This window comes from Podarcis liolepis (assembly GCF_965112155.1).
Source record: "Podarcis liolepis genome assembly, chromosome: 14".
NCBI lineage: Eukaryota > Metazoa > Chordata > Lepidosauria > Squamata > Lacertidae > Podarcis > Podarcis liolepis.
Genome location: NC_139569.1, coordinates 39,797,814 through 39,822,509, shown reverse-complemented (window position 1 = coordinate 39,822,509; position 24,696 = coordinate 39,797,814). Strand labels below are relative to the sequence as shown.

The 24,696-nt window shown below is 48.3% G+C and overlaps 1 protein-coding gene across 1 annotated transcript; it reads right to left on the bottom strand.

The window, feature by feature from the left end:
* Positions 1-710: 710 nt before the first annotated feature.
* Positions 711-23,602, bottom strand: WHAMM (WASP homolog associated with actin, golgi membranes and microtubules). Its single transcript, XM_083475688.1, is given in 11 exon segments — positions 711-1,445; positions 4,253-4,715; positions 5,852-5,947; positions 7,513-7,599; positions 8,346-8,533; positions 9,863-10,028; positions 10,958-11,127; positions 14,460-14,610; positions 16,709-16,882; positions 22,834-23,160; positions 23,162-23,602. Coding segments are annotated over 11 exon segments (2,379 nt in total). The 5' UTR covers positions 23,420-23,602; the 3' UTR covers positions 711-1,146.
* Positions 23,603-24,696: the final 1,094 nt, after the last annotated feature.

Below are 24,696 nucleotides of genomic sequence, written 5' to 3'. Positions count from 1 at the left end.
CTAGTTAACTGATGATGGCACTATTAAAAAGGAACCGTTGCATAAAACTTCACAAACATTAGCAGCGTTTTGTCCAAGTTAGTAAAAGGTAAAGGGACCCCTGACCATTTGGTTCAGTCGTGACCGACTCTGGGGTTGCGGCGCTCAGAAACGCCGTTTACCTTCCCGCCGGAGCGGTACCTATTTATCTACTTGCACTTCATGCTTTCAAACTGCTAGGTTGGCAGGAGCAGGGACCGAGCAACAGGAGCTCACCCCGTCGCGGGGATTTGAACTGCCGACCTTCTGATCGACAAGTCCTAGGCTCTGTGGTTTAACCCACAGCACCACCCGCGTCCCTTTTGTCCAAGTTAGGTTCTACTAAATACTGCATGGAATACCCTTTTTAGCAAACAACGGTGACACCCGCATAAAATATTGGTTTGAGTATTAAGTCAAAGAAACTGTTGTGATTTTCACACACAAAAAATAATTACTCTACACTATCAGAATTTCAGTGTGACCCCTTATTGGCTCTCCACAAACGAAGCCAATCCTCACAGTCTGACTGTGTCACTGCTGCAAACCTGATTATTATTCTGAGAATTGGATTGTCTATCTGGATGGTTTCCGGCAAACTTACAGAAATGGGTTTGATAAAAGTTTTGCTGATTTCAGCACAACAACAAAAACGAGGGGGCAGCTTTTCTTTAAAAACAAACAGACAGACAAACAGTTCTGAAGCATTATTTTTTGGTAGGCAAATCACCGGAAACACAGAGTCCTCCGTTTCCTAAAAAGAGGCCAATACATTTCCTTTAAAATGTGCAAAATTCAATAAAAGCATAATGTCCCATGTCAGTAAACTGGTTGACCTGAATAGAATCAAACATGATGGTTTTTCAAACTTCCTAAATCCAGGGGGTGTGTGGGACGCACTGACACATTTCTACATGAACTTATCTGGCCCAGAACTCCAGTGTGCTTGCAAGGGATTCTGGGACAAGTTCCAGGGCGTTAATGCAGGGCCCAGGCCAGATCAGGTGGACCTCATTGCTGCGCTGCGTGAACTGAGCGTGTTCGCCAGTAGTTACCTTCTTCTCTAAGGGGAACCCTCAGTAACCTTCCGAAGGAAACCCCAGAACGCAGTTCGAAAACCCGCTCCCGTTAACTATTCCATTCGCCGCTGTTGTGGTCGTTTTCGTCGTCTTCCGAATCGGCAGACACTTTCTTGATCCTTTGCATGGCTGCCTTGATGCTCCTCTCCAGTTCGCTGCTGGCGTGCCCTTTCTCCGTGTCCAGCTTGGGCTCCTGGGTCACTTTCCTCAGCTTAACCCCCTGCCGTATGGCCGCGAGGATGCTGTCGTTGAGGGAGGAGTTGGAAGATGGCGCCTGGCGGGGCGGTTCCACTTTGCGGAGAAGGATTTCGCCGCGCTTCAGCGATGCCAAAACCTCGTCCATGGATCCTGTGGCAGGAGGGAAAACAAAATTAAGACCGTCAGCCGCAGTTCGACAGATCACTCTCCTTCCCAAGCTGAGAGGGAAATTAACAACAACAACAACAACAACAACAACAACAACAACAACAATTTATTATTTATACCCCACCCATCTGGCTGGGCTTCCCCAGCCACTCTGGACGGCTTCCAACAGAATACAGTGGTACCTCGGGTTACATACGCTTCAGGTTACAGACGCTTCAGGTTACAGACTCCTCTAACCCAGAAATAGTACCTTGGGTTAAGAATTTTGCTTCAGGATGAGAACAGATATCGTGCTCCGGCGGCAGCGGGAGGCCCCATTAGCTAAAGTGGTGCTTCAGGTTAAGAACAGTTTCAGGTTAAGAACGGACCTCCGGAACGAATTAAGTACTTAACCCAAGGTACCACTGTATTAAAATACCGTAATACATTGAACATTAAAAGCTTCCCTAAACAGGGCTGCCTTCAGATGTCTTCTAAAAGTTTGGTAGTTGTTGTTCTCTTTGACATCTGGTGGGAGGGCGTTCCACAGGGCAGGTGCCACTACCAAGAAGGCCCTCTGCCGGGTTCCCTGTAACTTGGCTTCTCGCAATGAGGGAACCGCCAGAAGGCCCTCAGCACTGGACCTGAGTGTCCGGGTAGAACAATGGGGATGGAGACGCTCCTTCAGATATACTGGACCGAGGCAGTTTAGGGGTTTAAAGGTCAGCACCAACAGGGAACCAGGCAGAGGGCCTTCTCGGTAGTGGCACTCTCCTGTGGAACGCCCTCCCACCAGATGTCAAAGAGAACAACAACTACCAGACTTTTAGAAGACATCTGAAGGCAGCCCTGTTTAGGGAAGCTTTTAATGTTTGATGTATTAAAGTATTTTAATATTTTTTTGGAAGCCGCCCAGAGTGGCTGGGGAAGCCCAGCCAGATGGGCAGGGTATAAATACATTATTATTATTATTATTATTATTGTTATTAACCCAGAGATGCATTTTAAATAAAAGCACACATTCTACTTGTGTAAAAACACGCTGATTCCCGGACCGTCCGTGGGCCAGATTTAGAAGGCAATTGGGCTAGATCCAGCCCCTGGGCCTTAGTCTGCCTACCCATGGTTTAATGGATCTCCTCCAAGTAGGACCAGCACTGGAGACAAACCAGTGTTACATGCAAACTGGGTATACTGCCACCACCCGATTCCTTGCCCCCTGGAAACGGAACCTGGAATCTTCCCTGTACAAAGCAGGCAACCTCCCACTGGACCTATGGCTCCATCTCCAAAAGGAGAAGCCCCCCCTCGCCAGTGGCGTAGCGTGGGGGGTGCAGGGGGTGCTGGCCGCACCGGGCGCAACATCTGGGGATTAGGGTTAGGGGGTGCAAATCCACGGGTTAGGGGGCGCAAATCCACGGGTTAGGGGGCGCAAATTACTTGCCTTGCCCCGGGTGCTGACAACCCACGCTACGCCACTGCCCCTCGCCCACCCACAAAGTTCCTTTTCTGCAGACTTTTGTTCCCATGCGCCCTGCTACACACCACAAAGCTACCCTTAAGATCTAAGCTTTTCACGTTTAATTAAAAACAACTGCAACAAAGAAAGAGAGGTAGAAAAATCATTAACAAAAACCAGAGGGGGGTGGGGGGAAGGAGTTAACTTAGCAATAACTATTGACATGTTTAAAAAGCACATCGTTTTAGAGCTCATTTGTTAAGCTGCCATATGTGCCACCTATAAATTTAGCTGCGGACTGCCTGCTTCTTCCATCTGATTACAACTCACATGTTTGAGGGCCGGTCCCGGCGCTATGCCAGGAGGGAGTGGGGGGGGGGGGGAGAGTTACTTTTGAATTTCACAGTGGCAGTGAAGTTTCTAATTGTGGAAATGTCTGTTGCTGGATTAAGAAGGCAAGGGGAGCCCCTTTGGGTCAGAACAAAAGCCTATATCAGGGGTCAGCAAACTTTTTCAGCAGGGGGCCGGTCCACTGTCCCTCAGAACTTGTGGGGGGCCGGACTATATTGGGGGCGGGGGCAATGAACGAATTCCTATGCCCCACAAATAACCCAGAGATGCATTTTAAATAAAAGCACACATTCAACTCATGTAAAAACACGCAGATTCCCAGACCATCCGCGGGCCGGATTTAGAAGGCGATTGGCCCGGATCCAGCCCCGGGCCTTAGTTTGCCTAGGTAAAGGTAAAGGGACCCCTGACCATTAGGTCCAGTCGTGGCCGACTCTGGGGTTGCGGCGCTCATCTCGCTTTATTGACTGAGGGAGCCGGCGTACAGCTTCCGGGTCATGTGGCCAGCATGACTAAGCCGCTTCTGACAAACCAGAGCAGCTCACGGAAACGTCATTTACCTTCCCTTACCTATTTATCTACTTGCACTTTGACGTGCTTTTGAACTGCTAGGTTGGCAGGAGCAAGGACCGAGCAATGGGAGCTCACTCTGTCGCGGGGATTCAAACCGCCGACCTTCTGATCAGCAAGTCTTAGGCTCTGTGGTTTAAACCACAGCGCCACCTGTGTCCCATGGCCTATATACAGTTCAGCATCCTCCTCCCACAAGGGCCAACCAGAAGCCTGCAGGAAGCCAACCAGGATGTCTCCAGTCTGAAATATTAAGAAGTGCCTTCCTGGATCGGATCAAAGGTCCTGCGATTAGCCAGGAACATTGGTGAGCCAGAGGCCGCTCTGGGAAGCTACAAAGCTTGGCATCCCTGCAGGGTCAGCCTACATGACGGTGCGATGCAGCACACATCAGCAATGCACAGAAAAAGGAAACAACAGCCTCTCCTACCTGCATAATCGTTTGCCGTGCGCCTGGACGTCCCGTCTGCTTTCTCCGGAGAGCCACTTCTCCCAGGAGGGTCTTTGCACAAGAGGGGCAGAGGCTTCTCCCCGATCTGTGCTCCTGTCCTTAAGTAAAGAGGCTGGTTGTTTGATGGTGGGGGAAGTGGCGGTGGTGGCGGGGGAGGCGGTGGGGGAGGCAACAGTGGCTGCCCCCCGTTGCTCTTCCCTTGCTGCTCAGGGCTGGGTGGCGGAGGGGCAAAAATCTGGACAGGGATATCCTTCGAGGGCTTCTGCCGCAGCGCTTTGAAGCCTTTGGCTTGTGCTGGCCGGGAGGTCTTGGCAGAGGGCGTCTTGCTCGCTGAGGGCGTCTGAGGTGTACCGGCTGGAGTCCGACGGGAGGCGCCCTGGGGCTGCTTGGCGTTCAATGGCTGTGACCGGGAAGTCTTCAGCACAAACTGTGCTGGGCATTTCTGCAAGGGGAACGACGACAGAGCTGTCAGGTTTCAGAAAGGTGCAATTCAACTGCCGAAGAGCAACGATGGTGGAAAGAGAGCTGGTGGGTGGTTGGAGTGTCGGACTAGGACCTGGGAAACCAGGGGTTACCGTATTTTTTGCTCTATAAGACGCACCTAGTTTCAGAGGAGGAGAACAAGAAAATAAATATTCTCTCCCTCTCTGCTCAGCACCTCTCCAGCAAAGCGGGAGGAGAAACGGAAGGGGCCCCGTTTCTCCTCCCGCTTCGCTGAAGGGGCGCTGCGCAGAGAGGGAAAGCTGCGCAGTGCCTCTCCAGCAAAGCGAAGTCAGAACAGCAAGAGGGATCGCTGCGCAGCGAAAGCAGCAATCCCTCTCACTGTTCTGGCTTCAGCGATAGCTGTGCAGCCTGCATTCGCTCCATAAGACGCACACACATTTCCCCTTACTTTTTAGTGCGTCTTATAGAGCGAAAAATACGGTATATGCCCACTCAAGCATGATCCTTAACCGGCTGGCTTTGGGACAGTTGCCAGCCTTTATGTCACAGGGTTGTTTGTAGACTCATCCAGTCCAACCCTCTGCAATGCAGGAATCTTTAGCCCAACATGGGGCTCGAACCCTCGGCCTTGAGATTAAGAGTCTCCTGCTCTACCGACTGAAGTTGTTGTGAGATTAAAATGGGTAGGGGGAGAGCCACACCCTGGAGGTAAGGCAGGCTATAAATACAATAAACATATCATTTTCATCAGTGCACTTCAATGCGCTTTCCTTTGCTACTTTGAAAGGAGGGTATTATGATTATAACTGTGGTCGTGATTTCTTACCCAGCCTTCGTCGCAGCGTCCAAGGTGAGTTATTGAGCCATTTAAAAATACAATATCAAAACCACTTCAAAGCAAGAGGGTGGGGTCCTACACCACTTAAGCCTATGTTTAAGAAACAACAACAACCCATGCCAAACCAATTTATTATAACAATTTCTCAAACAGAAGTTGTCTTTGTTGTTTCCTGCCGCCGCTGGCCAGTTGCAGGGGAATGAGGAAACAAGCACACCACCTTCGATTTGTCTTTTCTCCAGAAGGAAGATTTCCCAGTGGCAGAAGGATCGCTGGGAGCTCGACTTGAGACTCACCTCTTTGAACGTCTTCAGCCTCTCCAGGGTTTTCTCTCGCTCCTGCTTTATCCACGCTTTCTTCTTCTTCTCGTCCTCTTTCCTTTTGTCTCTTTTCTGCATTTGGACACCAGAAAAAAGTTAACACCCGCATACAGTGGTACCTCGGGTTAAGTATTTAATTTGTTCCAGAGGTCCGATCTTAACCTGAAACTGTTCTTAACCTGAAGCACCACTTTAGCTAATGGGGCCTCCCGCTGCCGCCGCAACACGATTTCTGTTCTCGTCCCGAAGCAAAGTTCTTAACCCGAGGTACTATTTCTGTAACCTGTCTGTAACGGAGTCTGTAACCTGAAACGTATGTAACCAGAGGTATCACTGTATAGAGATCTGCTACAATGACTGGGGTAATATACAGAAGATGGTGCAGTAAAAAACCCCCCAAAAAGATAAAGGACCCCTGGACGGTTGAGTCCAGTCAAAGGTGACTACGGGGTAGCAGAGCCCATCTTGCTTTCAGTCTGAGGGAGCCCGTGTTTGTCCACAGACAGCTTTCTTGGTCATGTGGCCAGCATGACTAAACCAATTCTGGTGCAACGAAACACCGTGACGGAAGCCAGAGCACACGGAAAAGCCATTTACCTTCCCACCCCAGCGGTACCTATTTATCTACTTGCACTGGTGTGCTTTTGAACTGCTAGGTTGGCAGTAGCTGAAGCAGATCAATGGTAGCTCACCCTGTTGTGGGGTTTTGAACCGCCGACCTTCCGACCGGCAAGCCCAAGAGGCTCAGTGGTTTAGACCACAGTGCCACCCATGTCCCTAGATAGTGCAGTAAAGTTATATGCACAGGGAATCCAAAGCCAAAGCCAAAACCCCCAAAAGTAGGATTCTGAGTCGCAACAGATTATGCAAGTTGAGCAAGTTTGCATCCATCTCATTTCCCGACCACCACCATTTAAAAACTATTTTGCATGCTTTATTCTGGTTTCGCAATCCTCAGGGCAGCGAGGGCAGAGGGATATGTACACTGGACTCAGAATCATAGAGTTGGAAGGGACACCAAGGGTCATCTAGTCCAACCCCCAATAGTATGTCCCTGGTTTCCGAGTTACCAGCAAGCACCGCCCCTTCTGCTTCCAAGTGTAGCTTCCCAACCACAGGGCCTAGAAACGCAAGAGTTCCCAGCACACACAGTGTTACTTCTTTCCCTGCCTTCCTGTGAATTGCTGCATGATGGAAGCACTAACTACAGCTCAGCCAGAGTACCTTTGAAGTCAAACAGAATCTGTTCCGGAAGTCCGTTCCACTTGCAAAAAGTTCAGAAACAAAAGCGCGGCTTCTGATTGGCTGAAGGAAGTTCCTCCAGCCAATCAGGAGCCACAGAACCCCCATTGGATGGTTGGGTTCTGAAGAACATTCGCAAACCAGAAGACTCACTTCCGGGTTTGCAGCGTTCAGGAGCCAAAACGATCGACTCCCAGGGTGTTCGGGATCCAGGTTACGACTGTAATTCCATAAAGGAGGAGCAAGGCGCCTCTGGCCCTCCAGATGTTGCTCGACTTCACACCTCACCACTGGCCATGCTGGCTGAGGCTTGGAACCCAATCACATTTGCTTGCGGGGCCACAGACTCCCCACCCCTGCCTTAAAGATTTCTCCCCCAGTTCCTTGCTACTCACAATCTGGATGCTGTGATGTTGCTGGAAATGCCGTGAGCTCTCTTGAGCCTGCTGCAGCCGGGCGTGGCGGCTCTCTTCACATTGATCCTAATGGAAAAACCAAGCAGAAGAATGCCGGTCAGCTGTAAGTGCCGGCTGAGGTCCCCATTTTATTTTAAAACGCAACGTGTGTGTGTGTGTGTATCATGTTTATTGGAACAAGTGTCTCTCCCCCAATGTCAACAGTGCAGAATTCAGCGGCCAGGTTGCTCACCGGGACAAGACGGTTTGAGCATATTACACCGATCCTGGTCCGACTGCACTGGCTACCAATTAGTTTCCAGGCCCAATTCAAAGGGCTGGTTTTGACCAGTAAAGCCTTAAACAGCTCAGGACCACAATACCTCAAGGACCGCCTCTTCCCATATGAACCCACCTGTACCCTGTGATCATCTTCTGAGGCCCTTCTTCATGTGCCTCCTCCTTGAGAGGTGCAAAGGGTGGCAACACGAGAACGGGGCCTTCTCTGCAGTGGCCCCCCGTCTGTGGAATGCTCTCCCCAGAGAAGTTCACCTGGTGCCTTCATTAGACACCTTTAGGCGCTAGGCAAAAACGTTCCTTTTCAACCAGGCCTTTGGTTGACTTGACATTCAATGCCTCTTTAAAATGTGTGTGGGGTTTTTTTGGGGGGGGGGGGGGTCTTATTGGGTTATTTTTCTTTTTATTTTATGTATGTTGTGTTTTTATACTGTGATTTTATCCTATGAACAGCCGTGAGACCTGTGGGTATAAGGTGATAAGCAAATTTAATAAATAATAATAACAGGGCACCCGAACTTTTCTGGGCCACTTGCCTTTTTGTTTCTGAGGTAAGCTCTCCTTGAGCAGATAATCCCACGCTTCGTCTCCAACTGCTGGGTCTTCTGCCTCAGTTGAGCTATTTCAGAGGAAGGCACACGGGTTTCTTCCAGGACTTGTTCAGTGGCTTCTAACTCATCAGGGTTTTCACATGTGTCATAATAAACTACTTCATCCTGGATCTCTAAAGGAAGGAGAAAATGTTTACTTATGTGAAATATGCAAATCTACCTATCTATCTATACCTATACAGTCGTACCTCGGAAGTCGAACGGAATCCATTCCGGATGTCCGTTTGACTTCCAAAGCGTTTGGAAACCAAAGTGTGGCTTCCGATTGGCTGCAGGAAGCTCCTGCAGCCAATCAGAAGCTGTGGAAGCCACGTCGGATGTTTGGCTTCCAAAAGAACATTCAAAAACCAGAACACTTCCGGATTTCGATCATTCGGAAGCCAAAACGTTCAAGAACTAGGCTGTTCGACTTCCAAGGTATGACTGTACACACACGTATATTAAATAAGCTCAAGAAAATAATATTTTTCAAGTTCCCCCAAATTCCCAAAAGTTGGCTATCTGCTGCATCTCTGCATGATGCCCTGCTCTATATACTTTCCCTCTTCCAGCCTCCTTAAGGCGCATAGGTAAACTCGTTCAATCCAGCACCATGGACTAATGACCACTTCTCAGAAAGGAGGCTGCCTGCTGTGTGTGTCTCTCTGTGACTAACTGTTCTGGCCTTGCCCCTGGAGTGGCAATGTAAAAACAATGCTTTATTCCGCAGGGCCTGCAAGACAGAGCTGTTCCACCAGGCCTTTGGTCAGGGCACAGCCTGACTCCCTCCTTTGGCAATTAAATTGTCAAAGATGTATAAAACAGGAAATAAAAATTCTTGGAAGTGGGGGGTGAAAGAAGGCATATACAGTGGTGCCTCGCAAGACGAAATTAATTCGTTCCGCAAGTTTTTTCTTCTTGCGAGTTTTTCGTCTTGCGAAGCACGGTTTCCCATAGGAATGCATTGAAAATCAATCAATGCGTTCCTATGGAGACCCTTCTGAGTAACACCCCTCCCCACCTTCTCACTATATAGAAGGATCTGGCAACTTCTGTTTCAGTGTATCTGAAGAAGTGTGCATGCACACGAAAGCTCATACCAAGAACTAACTTAGTTGGTCTTTAAGGTGCTACTGGAAGGAATTTTTTTTATTTTGACTATGGCAGACCAACACGGCTACCTATCTACTATTATTATGGAGGCGGACAACTTGGGAGGCCGGTGTGTAGAGTGGGAAAACTGATGAGTGTCAGAGGTGTCAGCCAACGGTCCATCATTCTGCTCCCCACACTACCCAACCAGATCCTTCTGGGAAGCCTCCAAGCAGGACACAAAACACAATATCCTTTCCCCTGTTGCTGCTCTCTGACTGGAGGCTCCAAACTGCCGCCCCGGCTACTGCAGGAGAGCAGAGGAACAGCCGCCCAGTCCCTGGCAGGTGTGGCTCCTTTTGCTTGCTTACCTTTCATCCGCCTCCTTAAAGACTCCAACTGTGTAATAAGCAGCATTTCTTCATTCTTCAGGATCTCGAACTGCACCTCATACAGCTCCAGCTGTGTTTCATAATATTCTATTTCCAGCTCCTCGACTCGAGCCATGTCATTTTCTTGCTCCTGGAGGGTCTCCATCTGCAGGAAGCATCATTAAGCCCACAAACTATTAGAAGCAAAACGACATCACTCGGCCGTTTCCCCTCATCGTGCTTCCCTCCCATTAGAGGGGCATTTTCTGTGTGTGTGTGTGTGTGTGTGTGTGCGCGCGCGCGCGCGCACGCACACACACACACACACACACACACAGAGTGGTACCTCGGGTTCAGAACTTTATTCGTTCCGGAGGTCCGTTCTTAACCTGAGGTACCACTTTAGCTAATGGGGCCTCCTGCTGCCACCACACGATTTCTGTTCTCATCCTGAAGCAAAGTTCTTAACCTGAGGTAATATTCCTGGGTTAGCAGAGTCTGTAACCTGAAGGGTCTGGAACCTGAAGCGTCTGTAACCCAAGGTATCACTGTATATGTGTGTGTGTTGTAGAACACGTAAGTAAAAATAAAACACACATTTCCAGGGCACCTGTAAACAATGAAATATACGAATAACCTGTACATATTCACTCTCTTTCCCTCCACAAATCTCTGCTTGTCAATGGTGGCTGGAACAGGTGACCCAATCTGCTGCCGTACATGATGAAACAATGCAAACCTGTAACGAAACCATCCTTTTTGCCCTCTGCTTCCTTTAAGCTGTCTGTTCGCTTCTCAGCTGAGGCCACTTGACAGGTCAGGCATAGGCAAACTCGGCTCTCCTGATGTTTTGGGACTACAACTCCCATCATCCCTAGCTAACAGGACCAGTGGTCAAGCAAAGCCAATAAAGTGAGGTGAGTGCCGCAACCCCAGAGTTGGCCACGACTGGACCTAATAGTCAGGGGTCCCTTTCCCTTTTCCTTTAAGGCTGTCTCCTAGCTGCAATGTTCACTCTCCATCTCATGACTCCCGCATCTGGGAGGCTCCTCTAGTGAGACGAGAGGAGAATGGGGGGGGGGGCAATGCCTTTACCTGCTTCCGGATGTCCGCTCTCTTGTGGTTCAGGCACAGCTCTTTGGCCCTCATGTGCTGCAGAGTCTCCTTCGCCAACAGGTACTTCAAGTTTTCTAACCTGGGAGAAGCCGTGGCCCAAGCAGCTTGGCCAAAGCGCTTCCGGTCTTGCTCCATTTGCTTCTGCATGGCTGTCAAGAGGAGGGTCACGCCAATTAAATTGTCAAAGATGTATAAAACAGGAAATAAAAATTATTGGGAGTGGGGGGTGAAAGAAGGCATATATATATATATATATAACAAATTAAAGAAGATTTTTAAGTATATGTTTTTGAAAAAACCAGAGCCATTCCTATTGGGAATGGTGGGAGAAGACATTGACAAGAATGACCAGAAACTGTTCTTATACACAACGGCAGCGAGGTTATTGCTGGCTCAGGTATGGAAACAGCAAAAATTGCCTACAATAGAAGAATGGCAGTACAAGGTTATGGGGTACAGAGAAATAGCCAAATTAACAGCAAAAAATTGACATCAGGACATCAGGGGGATGAAACATATCAAAAAGAAGGGGGGAAATTTATGTTATATATAGAGAAGATGATGTGAAATAGGAAAACCAGTAGAATTAAAATAATATCTCATAACGGGAAAATACAAGAAATTTACTAGATAATAACATCAAAATGAATTAAAAATGTATATTAGGATTATTACTGAACAGTATTTGTAAATGAATATAGACAGACAGCAAGAATTTGTATATATAGAAAAATTTATTTGTTTACGGACATTTAATGGAAAAAATGAAGAAGAACAATCTTGTGGAAAATGGACAAAGACAATGCGAAAAGTCAAAGAGGGCACAAAAAAGCCAGAAGAAGGAAGGAGGGAAGTCAGCTGGGGAGAGCAAGAACAAATGTGAAATATAATGTATGTGTATGTACAGTATGTAACTAAAAATTCAATAAAGATCATCTGAAGAAAACAAAACAAAAAACCAAACAAAATAAAAGTCTGTGCTTTCAGCATACATTTAAAGTGTGCTGCTTCCCCCCAAAGAATCCTGGGAACTGCAATTTACCTCTCACAGAGAGCTACAGTTCCTTGCACTCTTAACAGGCTACAATTCCCAGGATTCTTAGGGTGTCGTGTGCTTTAGATGTTTTATGCAGGCTAAGAACAGCCCCGAGCCTTTTCTCTGTCCCCCACACAAAGATGTAGGAACATATTAAAGCCAAGTGAAACTTTTATCTATGACCTCATACAGCCAAGGATTCTGGGTTCGGATCTCACTCAATCCACTGAGTTGTGAAAGCAACGCGAAGCCAAAGAGCGTGGAGGAGCTCTCCCTCTGCGCTTCGGAGGCTGCGCGTTGCTATCACTGAAGCAAAGTAGCCTACATTTGCTCCATAAGACGCACACACATCTCCCCTTAATTTTTGAAGTGGCAAAAGTGTGTCTTATACAGCAAAAAATACGGTACAATATAAATAGCATGGCACAAAGCCGTCAATTCCCTAAAGTCTGTTGGAACAAGGAAGTCTTCAAGGACAACCAAGAGGGAGCCACTCTAGTTTGTCCGGGAGGGGAGTTCCAGAGTCTGGGAGCAGCCACCGAGAAGGCCCTGAAGGTCACCTCCAGGGATGGCCCAAGATATTTTGATGGAATCTCCCACTCAGCACAGACCCTCCCTCTCTAATTAAGATGGGCCTCAATCTACTGGGAAACTCAAGATGGCCTGCCTGGGGGAACTCGTTGGAAGATTGTGCCTCACTCATGCCTGAGAAAGAAAGTATCTTTTATCATATGTGGTGGTTGTGCAAGATAGTAAAAGCTTTCTGGGAAATGATTTATAATGAGTTGGGAAAAAATGTCAAAAATAACCTTTGTTAAAAGGCCAGAAGCTTTTCTTTTAGGTAGAATGGGATAAGAGGTACCCAAAGATCAGGGGGAAAACTATTTACGTACACTACCATGGCTGCCCAAATGATATACGCCCAAAGATGGAAAGAAGCAGCAGTTCCAACAAAAGAGGAGCGGCAACTAAAATTGATGGACTACGCAGAGATGGGGCGAAAGTTACCGAAAGAATATCAAGATGAGAGAGGGTGATGAGAGAGGGTTTTTTAAACAGAATAATAATAATAAATTTTTATTTATACCCCGCCCTTCCCGGTTCAGAAAACCGGGCTCAGGGCAACTAACAACAAATTTAAAACAATTGATTCAACAAAAAACAGCATAAAATACAGTATAAACCGTGAATAACAAGAAATTTAGAATTCAAAAATCAATTTAGGGAGAAAATCCATCCAATAAACATTAGATGATCACCAGAGCTAGCTAGCTAAGTTAGTCCTATTTTGGCCAGCGAGGAGACCAGGGGAGAATTAGCTGTGGGATCCCAGCGCGGGTAATCTTCATAAAAAGGGGAGGGGGAGGGAAGGAAGGGGAATAAAAGATCAGGCTAAGTTCAAATTGAAAGCCAGGCAGAATAGCTCTGTCTTACAGGCCCTGTGGAAGGAAGTTAAATCCTGCAGGGCCCTGGTCTCATGGGACAGAGCATTCCACCAGGTTGGACCCATCACTGAGAAGGCCCTGGCGGAGGATATTATGACTTCCTTAGGGCCTGGGACCTCTAAACTATGACCTTAAGATCCTCTGCGGGGCATTCCAGAAGAGGCGGTCCCGTAAATACGAGGGAACATTTGTTGAATATGTGAAGACGAATTGTAAACAATTAAAAACATTAGCAGGGTTGACATAAACACGAGCGGTAAGAAATAACTTAAAAGGAAGTATAAAAGTTAGATTTGTAAATAGGTTTGAATTGGGCATTCAGTAAGAATACGGAGTAAAATAAGAAACCGCAGAGGAAGGGAAGTCGCAAAAAATGCAGGTGGAATTTGGCTTAGACCCGTGGTCCCCACAGGGGGGCAATTTGATTTCTAAGGGGGGCAGTTCGAGGAGGAGAAGTTATTAACAGTGAATAGCCTTTTAGGCGTCTGCCATGTGTATAGGAGTTCACTTTTTGAATACAGTGGTGCCCTGCAAGACGAATGCCTCGCAAGACGGAAAACTCACTAGATGAAAGAGTTTTCCGTTTTGGAGGTGCTTCGCAAAACGAATCTTCTATGGGCTTGCTTTGCAAGATGAAAATGTCTTGCAAGTTCCTGCGGGTTTTTTCCCCTCCCCCCCTTTTTCTAAGCCGCTAAGCCGCTTATCAGCTGATCCGATAAGCCGCTAAAAGCCGCTAATCCTCTAATCCGTCAATGGGCTTGCTTCGCAAGATGAAAAAACCGCTAGATGAAGAGAATCACAGAACGGATTCTTTTCGTCTTGCGAGGCACCACTGTAATAAGACTTATGTGTGACCGGGGGGGGGGGGGCAGGATTTTAGAGATGCTACTGGTTTAGACTTAGATGCTACTGGTTTAGACTTGAAACATTGTAAAACGCAAAAATGGAAAATAATTTTAAAAGAAAGGGAGAGGTTGCTTCTGCCTGCCTCTCTGCTCACCTGCCAGTGCCATCACTGTCTCCTTGAAGTAACCAACCGTGATGTCTTGGATGGAGCAGACAGCTTCTTCAGCCTGATCTGTCCACTCCTCCGCCTCCTTCTTCAGGGCCTCAATCCTTTTAGGACCCAGCCTGTCAGCTTGCAAGGATTTCTGCAAAAAAAAAAAGAGTATATTTTTAGAGTCAAAACGGGCAAAAGGTGTTCTGTCTATATCAGAGTTCCATTTCTGAGCTAGTAGAATCCTAGCTGCCGTTGTAGCATACATGAATAACTTCTTCCACTCTTTTGGCAATTCCTGTCCTATAAAGGTAACGTAAAGGGACCCCTGACCATTAGGTCCAGTCGTGACAAACTCTGTGGTTGTGGCACTCATCTCACTTTATTGGCCGAGGGAGCCGGCATACAGCTTCCGGGTCACGTGGCCAGCATTACTAAGCCGCTTCTGGCGAACCAGAGCAGCTCACGTAAACGCCGTTTACCTTGCCACTGGAGTGGTACCTGTTTATCTACTTGCACTTCATGCTTTCGAACTGCTAGGTTGGCAAGAGCTGGGACCGAGCAAAGGGAGCTCACCCTGTCGCGAGGATTCGAACCGCCGACCTTCTGATCGGCAAGTCCTAGGCTCTGTGGTTTAACCCACAGCACCACCCAAGTCCCTCCTGTCCTATAATGCCTAACAAAAAAGCTTCTAGTTTTTTAATATAAGTTTTTTTAAACATCTTCTTCAGTTCATTATATATCGTTTCCAAATAGTTTTTGATTACTTTACAATTCCACTACATATGATAAAACGTACCTTCTTTCTCTTTACATTTCCAGCACTTATTGGAACTTATCCTATACATTTTTGCAAGTTTAACAGGAGTCATGCACCATCGATACATCATTTTCATATAATTTTCTTTCAGAATTATACAATCAGTAAATTTTAAATCCACTTTCCATAGTTTTTCCCAGTCTTCCATTTGTATAGTTCTAAGTCCTGTGCCCATTTGATCATTACACATTTGACCTCTTCATCTTTAGTTTCCCATTCTAGCAATGAATTATATGTTTTCTTCAATATTTTGGTATTATAATCTATAATTTCTCTTTGAAATCTAGGTAAGAGTATAAATTATAAAAATTTTGTTCTATTTACAAATAAAAAATTTAAATAGCTACCTTTCTACTGGTAGGACAGCTTTTGTTAGAGGGAGCAGAACATCAGATCTGTATTAATTTGTATTGATATTTACTTATTGAGGGGAGGCAGCTGCCCCCTTTCCCCCCTTGGAAGGGGGCCCATGGTTGGGAAACATTGGTTTAGATGCTGATAACGCCCAGGTTGCAGGTTTGATCCCCATAATAGCAACACCCCATAACAGCAACACCCTAGAGGTTCCGGGCCCTAAGGAAGTCAGATTAACCTCAACCAGAGCCAGGGACTTTTCAACACTGGCTCCAGCCTGGTGAAACACTCTGTCTCATGAGACCAGGGCCCTGCGGGATCTGATTTCTTTCTGCAAGGCCTGTAAGACAGAGTTGTTCTGCCTGGCCTTTGGCTTGGAATCAACTTGATCCCCTCCCCCTTTTTCCTTCTGTGATGGAACTCCTATTTGGGGACTTCCCTGGCTTTTTTCTGGCCCACACAGGACCAGTCTGGATAGTTGGCCTTTGGTTTTCATCCCCAAAAAGTTTTTGACTTGAGTTTCTACTGAAATGAGGCTGCATTTTTTATGTTTTATTTTTTGTATGTTGTATTTTAATGTTGTATTTTAATCTTGTTTTTAAGTTGTATTTTAATCAATTGTTTTTATACCTGGTGTTAACTGCCCTGAGCCCGGTCTTGGCTGGGGAGGGCGGTATAAATAAAAATTATTATTATTATTATTATTATTGACAGCTGCATATTCCTGCCTTGCAGGGGGCTGGACTAGATGATCCTCAGGGTCCCTTCCACCTCTATTATTCTACGTTTGCCTGGTTTTCGTCCTGCTTTGGTTGCACTGCAGCACAAGAGCGCCTACTGCAATAATGCAGTAACATTAGGGAAGAGCCCTGCGGAACAACAAATAAAGCAAAACTATGCCTGGATGTTTCAAAATAAATCCATTGCAATGTACTACGGTTGTGCCAACGACACCTACAAAATGAAACAGCAGTTTGGTGCCAACAGATCCCATCATTCTGACTCCACGGGGAGAAAGCATTCATCACACAGGATCTTATTTTATAGAGACTTTGAAACACCGGGAAGAGAAACCTACCAGGATCTCCAGTCTGTATAAAGTTGCCAGCTCACGCATATCCCTAAACGGCTGCAGCAAATATTGATAGAATTCTGTCGCCACGGTAACCAGCTCCCAATAAGCATCATCTTCCTCCTTGTAGAGCTCCATCAAAGCAACCAGCTTGTCAGCATCTTTGTGCTGGTAGAGAACCTACGGGGGCAAGAAGACTCCAAAATTAGCAATGGAATCGTACTCTTTGCAAACAATTGAGACATCCATGGCGGTGGTGGGTGGACAGCAGCCGTTTAAGAGCGCCGCAAATTTACGTAGATGTGGGTCCTACGGAGGCGCCGCACAAACCTCGCAAGACAAACACACCTGTTGTCTTTATGTATTGTGATTTTATCCTGTGAACAGCTCTGAGAGCAGCAGGTATAAGGCCGTATACAAATTTAATAAATAGTAATAATACTGCACCTATCAGGGCACCTCCAGAACCTGCGGAACTGTCCGCCACAAGACATAGTCACAGCCGCTAGCTTAAATGGCTCTAAACAGGAGTGGGGAATGTTGCTGAACTACAACTCTCTCTTGCCTTAGCAATCACGGCAATGGCCGGAGAATAAGGAAGTTGTAGTTCAGCAACAACTGGAGGGCCAAGTATTCCCCACACTGGTTCTGCAACTAGGATTGGACACAACAAAGGTTCGAATTCCAGTCACTCCATTTCCTCTTCTAACTTTCTCCCCTGCACCCCACAACAGCCAGTGAGGGTTCTGCACCCCCCTAAGCATGCTCAGTCCATCCTAGGGAGTTTTCAGGGGAGTCCTCCTTCTTTTAAGACCCCTCCCCAATCAATCTAAGAAAACAAACGCTGGACTGGGCAAACCTTGGTCTTGATATAGCAAGTTTTTAATTGACAGTTTGTATCCATATGATTAGGGATGCGGGTGGCGCTGTGGGTTAGACTTGCTGATCGGAAGGTCGGCGGTTCGAATCCCTGCAACGGGGTGAGCTGCTACTCCTGCCAACCTAGCAGTTTGAAAGCACGTCAAAGGGCAAGTAGATAAATAGGTACCGCTCCGGCGTTTCCGTGCGCTGCTCTGGTTCGCCAGAAGCAGCTTAGTCATGCTGGCCACATGACCCGGAAGCTGTACGCCGGCTCCCTCGGCCAATAAAGCGAGATGAGCGCCGCAACCCCAGAGTCGGCCACGACTGGACCTAATGGTCAGGGGTCCCTTTACCTTTATCCGTATGATTTGCAACTACAGCCATACATCGGCTTACAGACGCTTCAGGCTGCTTGTCTTTGGGTTACGGATGCACTGCAACCCGGAAGTACCAGAACGGGTTATGTCTGGGTTTCAGCGATTGCGCATGCGCAGAAGCACTAAATTGCACTTTGCGCATGAGCGCCGAATCGCAACCCGCGCATGCGCAGACGCAGCGGGTTGCAAGCGTGCCTCCCCCATGGATCACGTTCGCAACCTGAGCGTCCACTGTACCAATACAGTTGTACTTTGGATCTCAAACGCCTTGGCTCCCGAACGATCAAAACCCGGAAGTGAGCATTCCGGTTTTCGAACTATTTTTGGAAGCCGAACGTCCGACGGGGCTTCCGCGGCTTCCGATAAGCTGCAGGACCTTCCTGCAGCCAATCGGAAGCCGCGCTTTGGTTTCCGAACGTTTTGGAAGTCAAACGGACTTCCGGGACGGATTCCATTCGACTTCCAAGGTACGACTGTATAGGAGGAAAGTCAAGGTTGCAGAGCAATGGAAAATGCTTAAGCAATTCAAGTTAAGTAGGGGGGAAGAGTTCCTATTGGTAGTGGCGCAGCAATAAAACTTAGCAAAGCTAAGCAGCACCCAGTATGGTTTCAAATTGGATGGGGGAGATCTCTGCATTGTGGGGGGCTGGACTAGATAACGCCGCAGGAGTCCCTTCCACCTCTACAATTCTATGAGCTACACCTCAGGGTGCTAATTGCTTTATATCACAGTAGAATGGAACACAGCAGCAGTTAAATCATTACATTTGGTGGTCCTAACAGATATATAATGCTGACTATGTCATCAATGAAATAAGTTTAATTTTCTTACAACCAGGGAGCCACTCACGGGAATAAAGGCTGCACCGCAGGGTGGTAGATTGAACCTCATGGAAAACACACCAAAAGTGTTCCAGAATCTAAGAGCTCATCTCAGCTGAGACCAATGTGAGCCATTTCCCACACCCACAGAGGCAAGTCAAGAGCCGGAGAATTTGCCTTTCCCCCTTAGCATCTGACGACACTTCTCTGTTTTGAGTAATTGTGAATTGCTGCCGACAAATCGCACACTCTCTCCCAAGAGCTGCGCCAGCCAAACACGCAAATCACAGAGTCCCATGTTCCTAGAGGACGGTGCCATTGTACAGTGGTACCTCGGGTTACATACGCTTCAGGTTACAGACTCCACTAACCCAGAAATAGTGCTTCAGGTTAAGAACTTTGCTTCAGGATGAGAAGAGAAATTGTGCTCCACCAGTGCGGGAGCAGCAGGAGGCCCCATTAGCTAAAGTGGTGCTTCAGGTTAAGAACAGTTTCAGGTTAAGTACAGACCTCCGGAACGAATTAAGTACTTAACCCGAGGTACCACTGTACAGCGAAGCCGGGGGTATGTCCAAATGTTCCTCCAAGTTAATTTTTAAAATTACTATCTCCGCACATAGCAAACTGGCACCTCTGGGAGAAGGTGAGCTTACAAGGGTGTTCCTGACATGCTAGCTTTCCACAGGCAGGAAGATCCTGAGGCAACATGGCAGGTGAGGGGAGCCTTTGGCTGCTGAACTACAACTCCCAGCATCCCCAGCAAGCAAGGCCAATGGCCAGGGATGATGGGAGTCGTTGTTCAGTAACTTCCGGAGGGCCAAAGGGCCTGCAGTATACAGCCCTCCCCTTGCAACTCGGAAGTCTCAGAGACCATGGTGGAAATGAGGCCTAGTCAGGTTGAGAGGGTGGCTGATGTAGGCCTTACAGAAGGATGCATGCACACGAAAGCTCATACCAATAAACTAACTTAGTTGGTCTCTAAGGTGCTACTGGAAGGAATTATTTTATTTTATTTATTTTGTTTTGGCCTTGTTAATGCCATTGTTTAGAATCAAGATCTTCTGCAGTGATCCCCAGCTTCACTCACTAAGCTACCTCGCAAGGTTGTTGGGAGGATAAACTGTTTTAATGTAGTTCGTTTTCCTTTAAAAAAACAACAACCAGAAAATACTTCGAAAGCCTCCTAGGGGAACAGTACAGTCGTATCTTGGATCCTGAACGCCTTGGTACTCGGACGTTTTGGCTCCTGAACGCCGCAAACCCGGGAGTGAGTGTTCCGGTTTGCAAATGTTATTTGGAACCCGAACGTCCAACGGAGCTTCCGATTGGCTGCAGGAGTTTCTTGCAGCCAGTCAGAAGCCGTGCTTTGGTTTCCGAATGTTTTGAAAGTCGAACGGACTTCCGGAACGGATTACATTCGACTTCCAAGGTATGACTGTATCATAGCTGTCAACTTTTCCCTTTTCTCGTGAGGAATCCTATTCGGAATAAGGGAATTTCCCTTTAAAAAAGGGAAAAGTTGACAGCTATGGACTGTATATATTTTTCAAAGAGGAGAGAGGGGCAAGGAGATCAGCACAGCCTCCTGGATCTGGCCAATGGCCCATCTAGGGCCACATCCTGTTCTCCCAGTGGCCATCCAAATGCGTGTGGGAAAGCCTCAAACAACGCCTGAACACAAGAGCACTCTTTCCTCCTGGGGGATTTCAGCAGCTGGCATTCAGAAGAATCGCTGCCTCCCAACTGGGGAGGCAGAGCATAGAAAATACTGGGTACATCACCCCCCTATGCTTAGAGGATGGGTGGGATAAAAAAAGATAAATACGCTTTAAAACCAGGGATCCTCTGCTTTATAGTGATCTGGAAACCCGGGGCAGCTGTTATAAAAGACCAAGTCGCTCAGATTTCTGAGAAGGCGTTTTTTGCAGGTCAAGGGGAATTTCCAGTTCGTTTAATGACTGCAATCAGATACCCTATCCGGTGCAACACTGCCTGCTCCTATAAACACAGGCCTCTCCCCTACACTTAAGCCTAAATATGCAGAAGACTTGTGAGGATTTTGACAGCTGATTTGTCATCCAAACAGCATCTCCATCCAACACACAGCTGGTGGGCCAGGGGGGTGTTTGGATTTTGGAGAGTTGCACGCAGCACCTTACATGACAGGACAAGGAAGGCTTGATTTGGCTGAGCGTCAACCTTCACAAAATCTGCGGCTCCTTGGCCTCAGGTTCCCATGGGGCTTGGAAAACTGGGGTGGAATTAAATGGCTCCAGCTCACCACTGTGTGTCCTTTGCATAGAGCTCAAAAATGAAGGGCACTCTTTCTTATGCTAAATCGGCCCATTAACCTCAATAATGTCTACACTGACTGGCAGCGACTCTCCAGGGTTCCAGGCAATGATCAGTGTTAGAAACTCAGATATCAAAGCTCCGCGCCAAACGGCTCCTTAAACCAAGGTTGCAGTCGCCAATGTATGGAATGTCTAGTTGCCATTTGGGGGCAAGGTGACTCTAAAGTCTTATTTTTTGAACAATGGACTGACTTTGTTCAGCCAGTAAGTGGTCTACAAATGTAAGAAATGAAGACACACACATATCAGAGCAGCCTTGCCCGAACTAACGTTCCCAGGCGTTGTTGCAACTACAGTTCCCAGCCACTGGGCCATGCTGTGTGGGGCTAATGGGAGCAGTAGTCCAACAACATGTGGGGAACTTGAAACTTGCAAAAGCCTGGATTACTTGCTTATTTCTTGCATTTATATCCACACCTTTTTCTGCAAGAAACTCAATCATCAATACAGATGATTTGATCTCCCCTGCCACAACAGCCCGGCGAGGTAGGGGAGGCCCCGAGACAGGTGACTTGGAGAAAGGTTCCCCCTCCGAACGAGCTTCATGCCAAGTGGGGTACAGTGGTACCTCGGGTTAAGAACTTAATTTGCTAGACTGGTGACTGGGGGTGGCCGCCGAGATCATATAACACCATCTTGAAAGACCTACACTGGCTGCCTGTATGTTTCCGAGCACAATTCAAAGTGTTGGTGCTGACCTTTAAAGCCCTAAACGGCCTCGGCCCAGTATACCTGAAGGAGCGTCTCCACCTCCATCGTTCTACCCGGACACTGAGGTCTAGCTCCGAGGGCCTTCTGGTGGTTCCCTCCCTGCGAGAAGCCAAGTTACAGGGAACCAGGGAGAGGGGCTTCTCGGTAGTGGCGCCTGCCCTGTGGAAAGCCCTCCCACCAGATGTCAAAGAGAACAACAACTACCAGACTTTCAGGAGACATCTGAAGGCAGCTCTGTTTAGGGAAACTTTTAATGTTTGATGTATTATGGTATTTTAATACAGTGGTACCTCGGGTTAAGTACTTAATTCGCTCCAGAGGTCCTTTCTTAACCTGAAACTGTTCTTAACCTGAGGTACCACTTTAGCTGCAAGGGACATGGGTGGCGCTGTGGGTTAAACCACTGAGCTTAGGGCTTGCCGATCAGAAGGTCGGCGGTTCGAATCCCTGTTGTTCGGTCTCTGCTCCTGCCAACCTAGCAGTTCGAAAGCACCTCAAAGTGCAAGTAGATAAATAGGTACCGCTCCGGGGGGAAGGTAAACGGCGTTTCCGTGCGCTGCTCTGGTTCGCCAGAAGCGGCTTAGTCATGCTGGCCACATGACCCGGAAGCTGTATGCCGGCTCCCTCGGCCAATAAAGCGAGATGAGCGTGCAACCCCAGAGTCGGCCATGACTGGACGTAATGGGTAGGGGGGTCATTACCACTTTAGCTAACGGGGCCTCCTGCTGCCACACAACTTCTGTTCTCATCCTGTAGCCAAATTCTTAACCCGAGGTACTATTTCTGGGTTAGCAGAGTCTGTAACCTGAAGCGTCTGTAACCCGAGGTACCACTGTATTCGAACCTGGATTACCCCAGGTCCTCGTCCGACGCGCTAACCACTGCGCCGCACTGCCTCTGTTTAGGGAATCTGAGCCCACTCCTTCCCCGTCCCTGCCAGCGCCCTCTAGGCACCCTTCCTCTCCCCCCCCGACGCCCCCTCACGCCCCCCGACGGCGCCCCGTACCCTCCGCAAGGCCTCCTTGGCGCCGCTGAGCCGCCCCTTGAGCGCTTTCCTGCGGAACTCCTGCAAGTTCTCGAAGTACTCGTCCTCCTCGTCCTGGTCGTGGGCGAAGAGCGAGTCGAGCAGCGCCTTGCGGCCGCACGCCTCCAAAGCCCAGCCCAGGTACCTCTCCAGGCGGCGGCACAGCGCCTCCAGCTCGGCCTCGGCCAGCACCGGGCAGCCGGGGAAGAGCAGCGCCCACAGGCCGCTCTGGCCGGACAGCGCCGCGGGCAGCGCGGGCAGGCACGGCTCCAGCTGCGGGGCCAAGGCCGACAGCTGGCGGTGGACGAGGGCCCTGCAGGGCCTGCGGGGAGAAGAGGCCGGCCCAGCTCATCTGCTGCGGGCCGCCAACGCCGCCGCCTCCGGCCTCGGCCGCCTGCTCCTGCAAGGTCCGGTTGTGGCAGGTCACCGCGAACTTGCTCTCGATGCCGTTCCAGGCCACCAGGAAGCGCAGCTTCTGCGGCGGCTCGGGCTGCCCGAAGGCGTCCTCCTTGATGGCCACCCAGCCGTCCAGGCTGTCCGGCTGCGGCTGCTCCTCTGCTTCGTCCATGGGGGCAGAGAGGAAGCCGGGCGCCCGCAGCCTCGCAGCCGCTTCCTTTCCAGCGGCGGCGGCGCCCCTTTGAACTTCAAAGGCTTTCCAACGTTCTAGAACCCCGATAAACTTTCTTTCCCCCTCCTTTTAGTGAAAGTAGCAAAGCGGCCCGGGAGGACTTGTTGTGACTCTTTCTGTGACGTCGCGAGCGGCGTCCCCGCTTCTGGTTGGCTGCTTGGCTTTCAAGTGGGAGGAGTCTTAGCGTCTTCCCCACCCCTTTTTTTGGGTCCCAGGAAGTGGACTTCATAAAAGCAAACACGCTCCTTTAAAAAGAAGGGAGGGACTTTTTTGCACCGTGGGAAGTGGGCTCCCCTCCTAATCTGGAAGTTGCAAGCATCCGTTGCCCGCATTAGAAGCAGCTGCCAAGGGTCCCGAGGTGGCTCAAAGGTCACCCGCCCTTCCGCTTTTCCCGCGCCAGAGAGGTTTTTGTTTCGTTCTGCCGCTTTCCCCGGAAAACACTCCGTTTCGGGAAAACACACTGTTTACCTCTGAATCGACGTTGGCGATTATCCACACTCAGAGATTCCCAGGCACGTCTGCACTTTAAAGCTCTGTGTTTGAACGCTCTTTTTGTTCCCCGCGAAAAACCGCTCTTTGCCACTGAATACAAATTATAATAAATAAAAATAATATTTTTTATTTATACCCCGCCCTTCCCGGTTCAGAAAACCGGGCTCAGGGTGGCTAACAACAAATTTAAAACACTTAATTGATGCAACAAAAAACAGCATAAAATACAGTATAAAACGTGAATGACAATAAAATCAGAATTCAAAAATCAATTTAAGGGGAAAATCCATCCAATAAACATTAGATGATGCACCTCGACTTTAAAGCTTTCCAATTCAACAAAACTCAGGGGGACAAAAAAACATTTTAGGCGTGTGCTTAGAAATCACGCGACAAAGGGAAGTGTGGAGATTCCCTCATTTCCAGGAGGAGGCAGGGGTAAAGATCCGCAGGAGTTTGGGAAAAAGCCGGAATGTTTTGCTTCGGGTCAGAGTTGGGAGTGGATTTCATGCTCTTTACAGTGGTGCCTCGCAAGACGAAAAGAATCCGTTCTGTGATTCTCTTCGTCTAGCGGTTTTTTCGTCTTGCGAAGCAAGCCCATTGACGGATTAGCGGATTAGCGCTATTAGCGGCTTTTAGCGGCTTATCGGATCAGCTGATAAGCGGCTTAGCGGCTTAGAAAAAGGGGGGGAGGGAAAAAAATCCGCAGGATTTTCGTCTTGCGA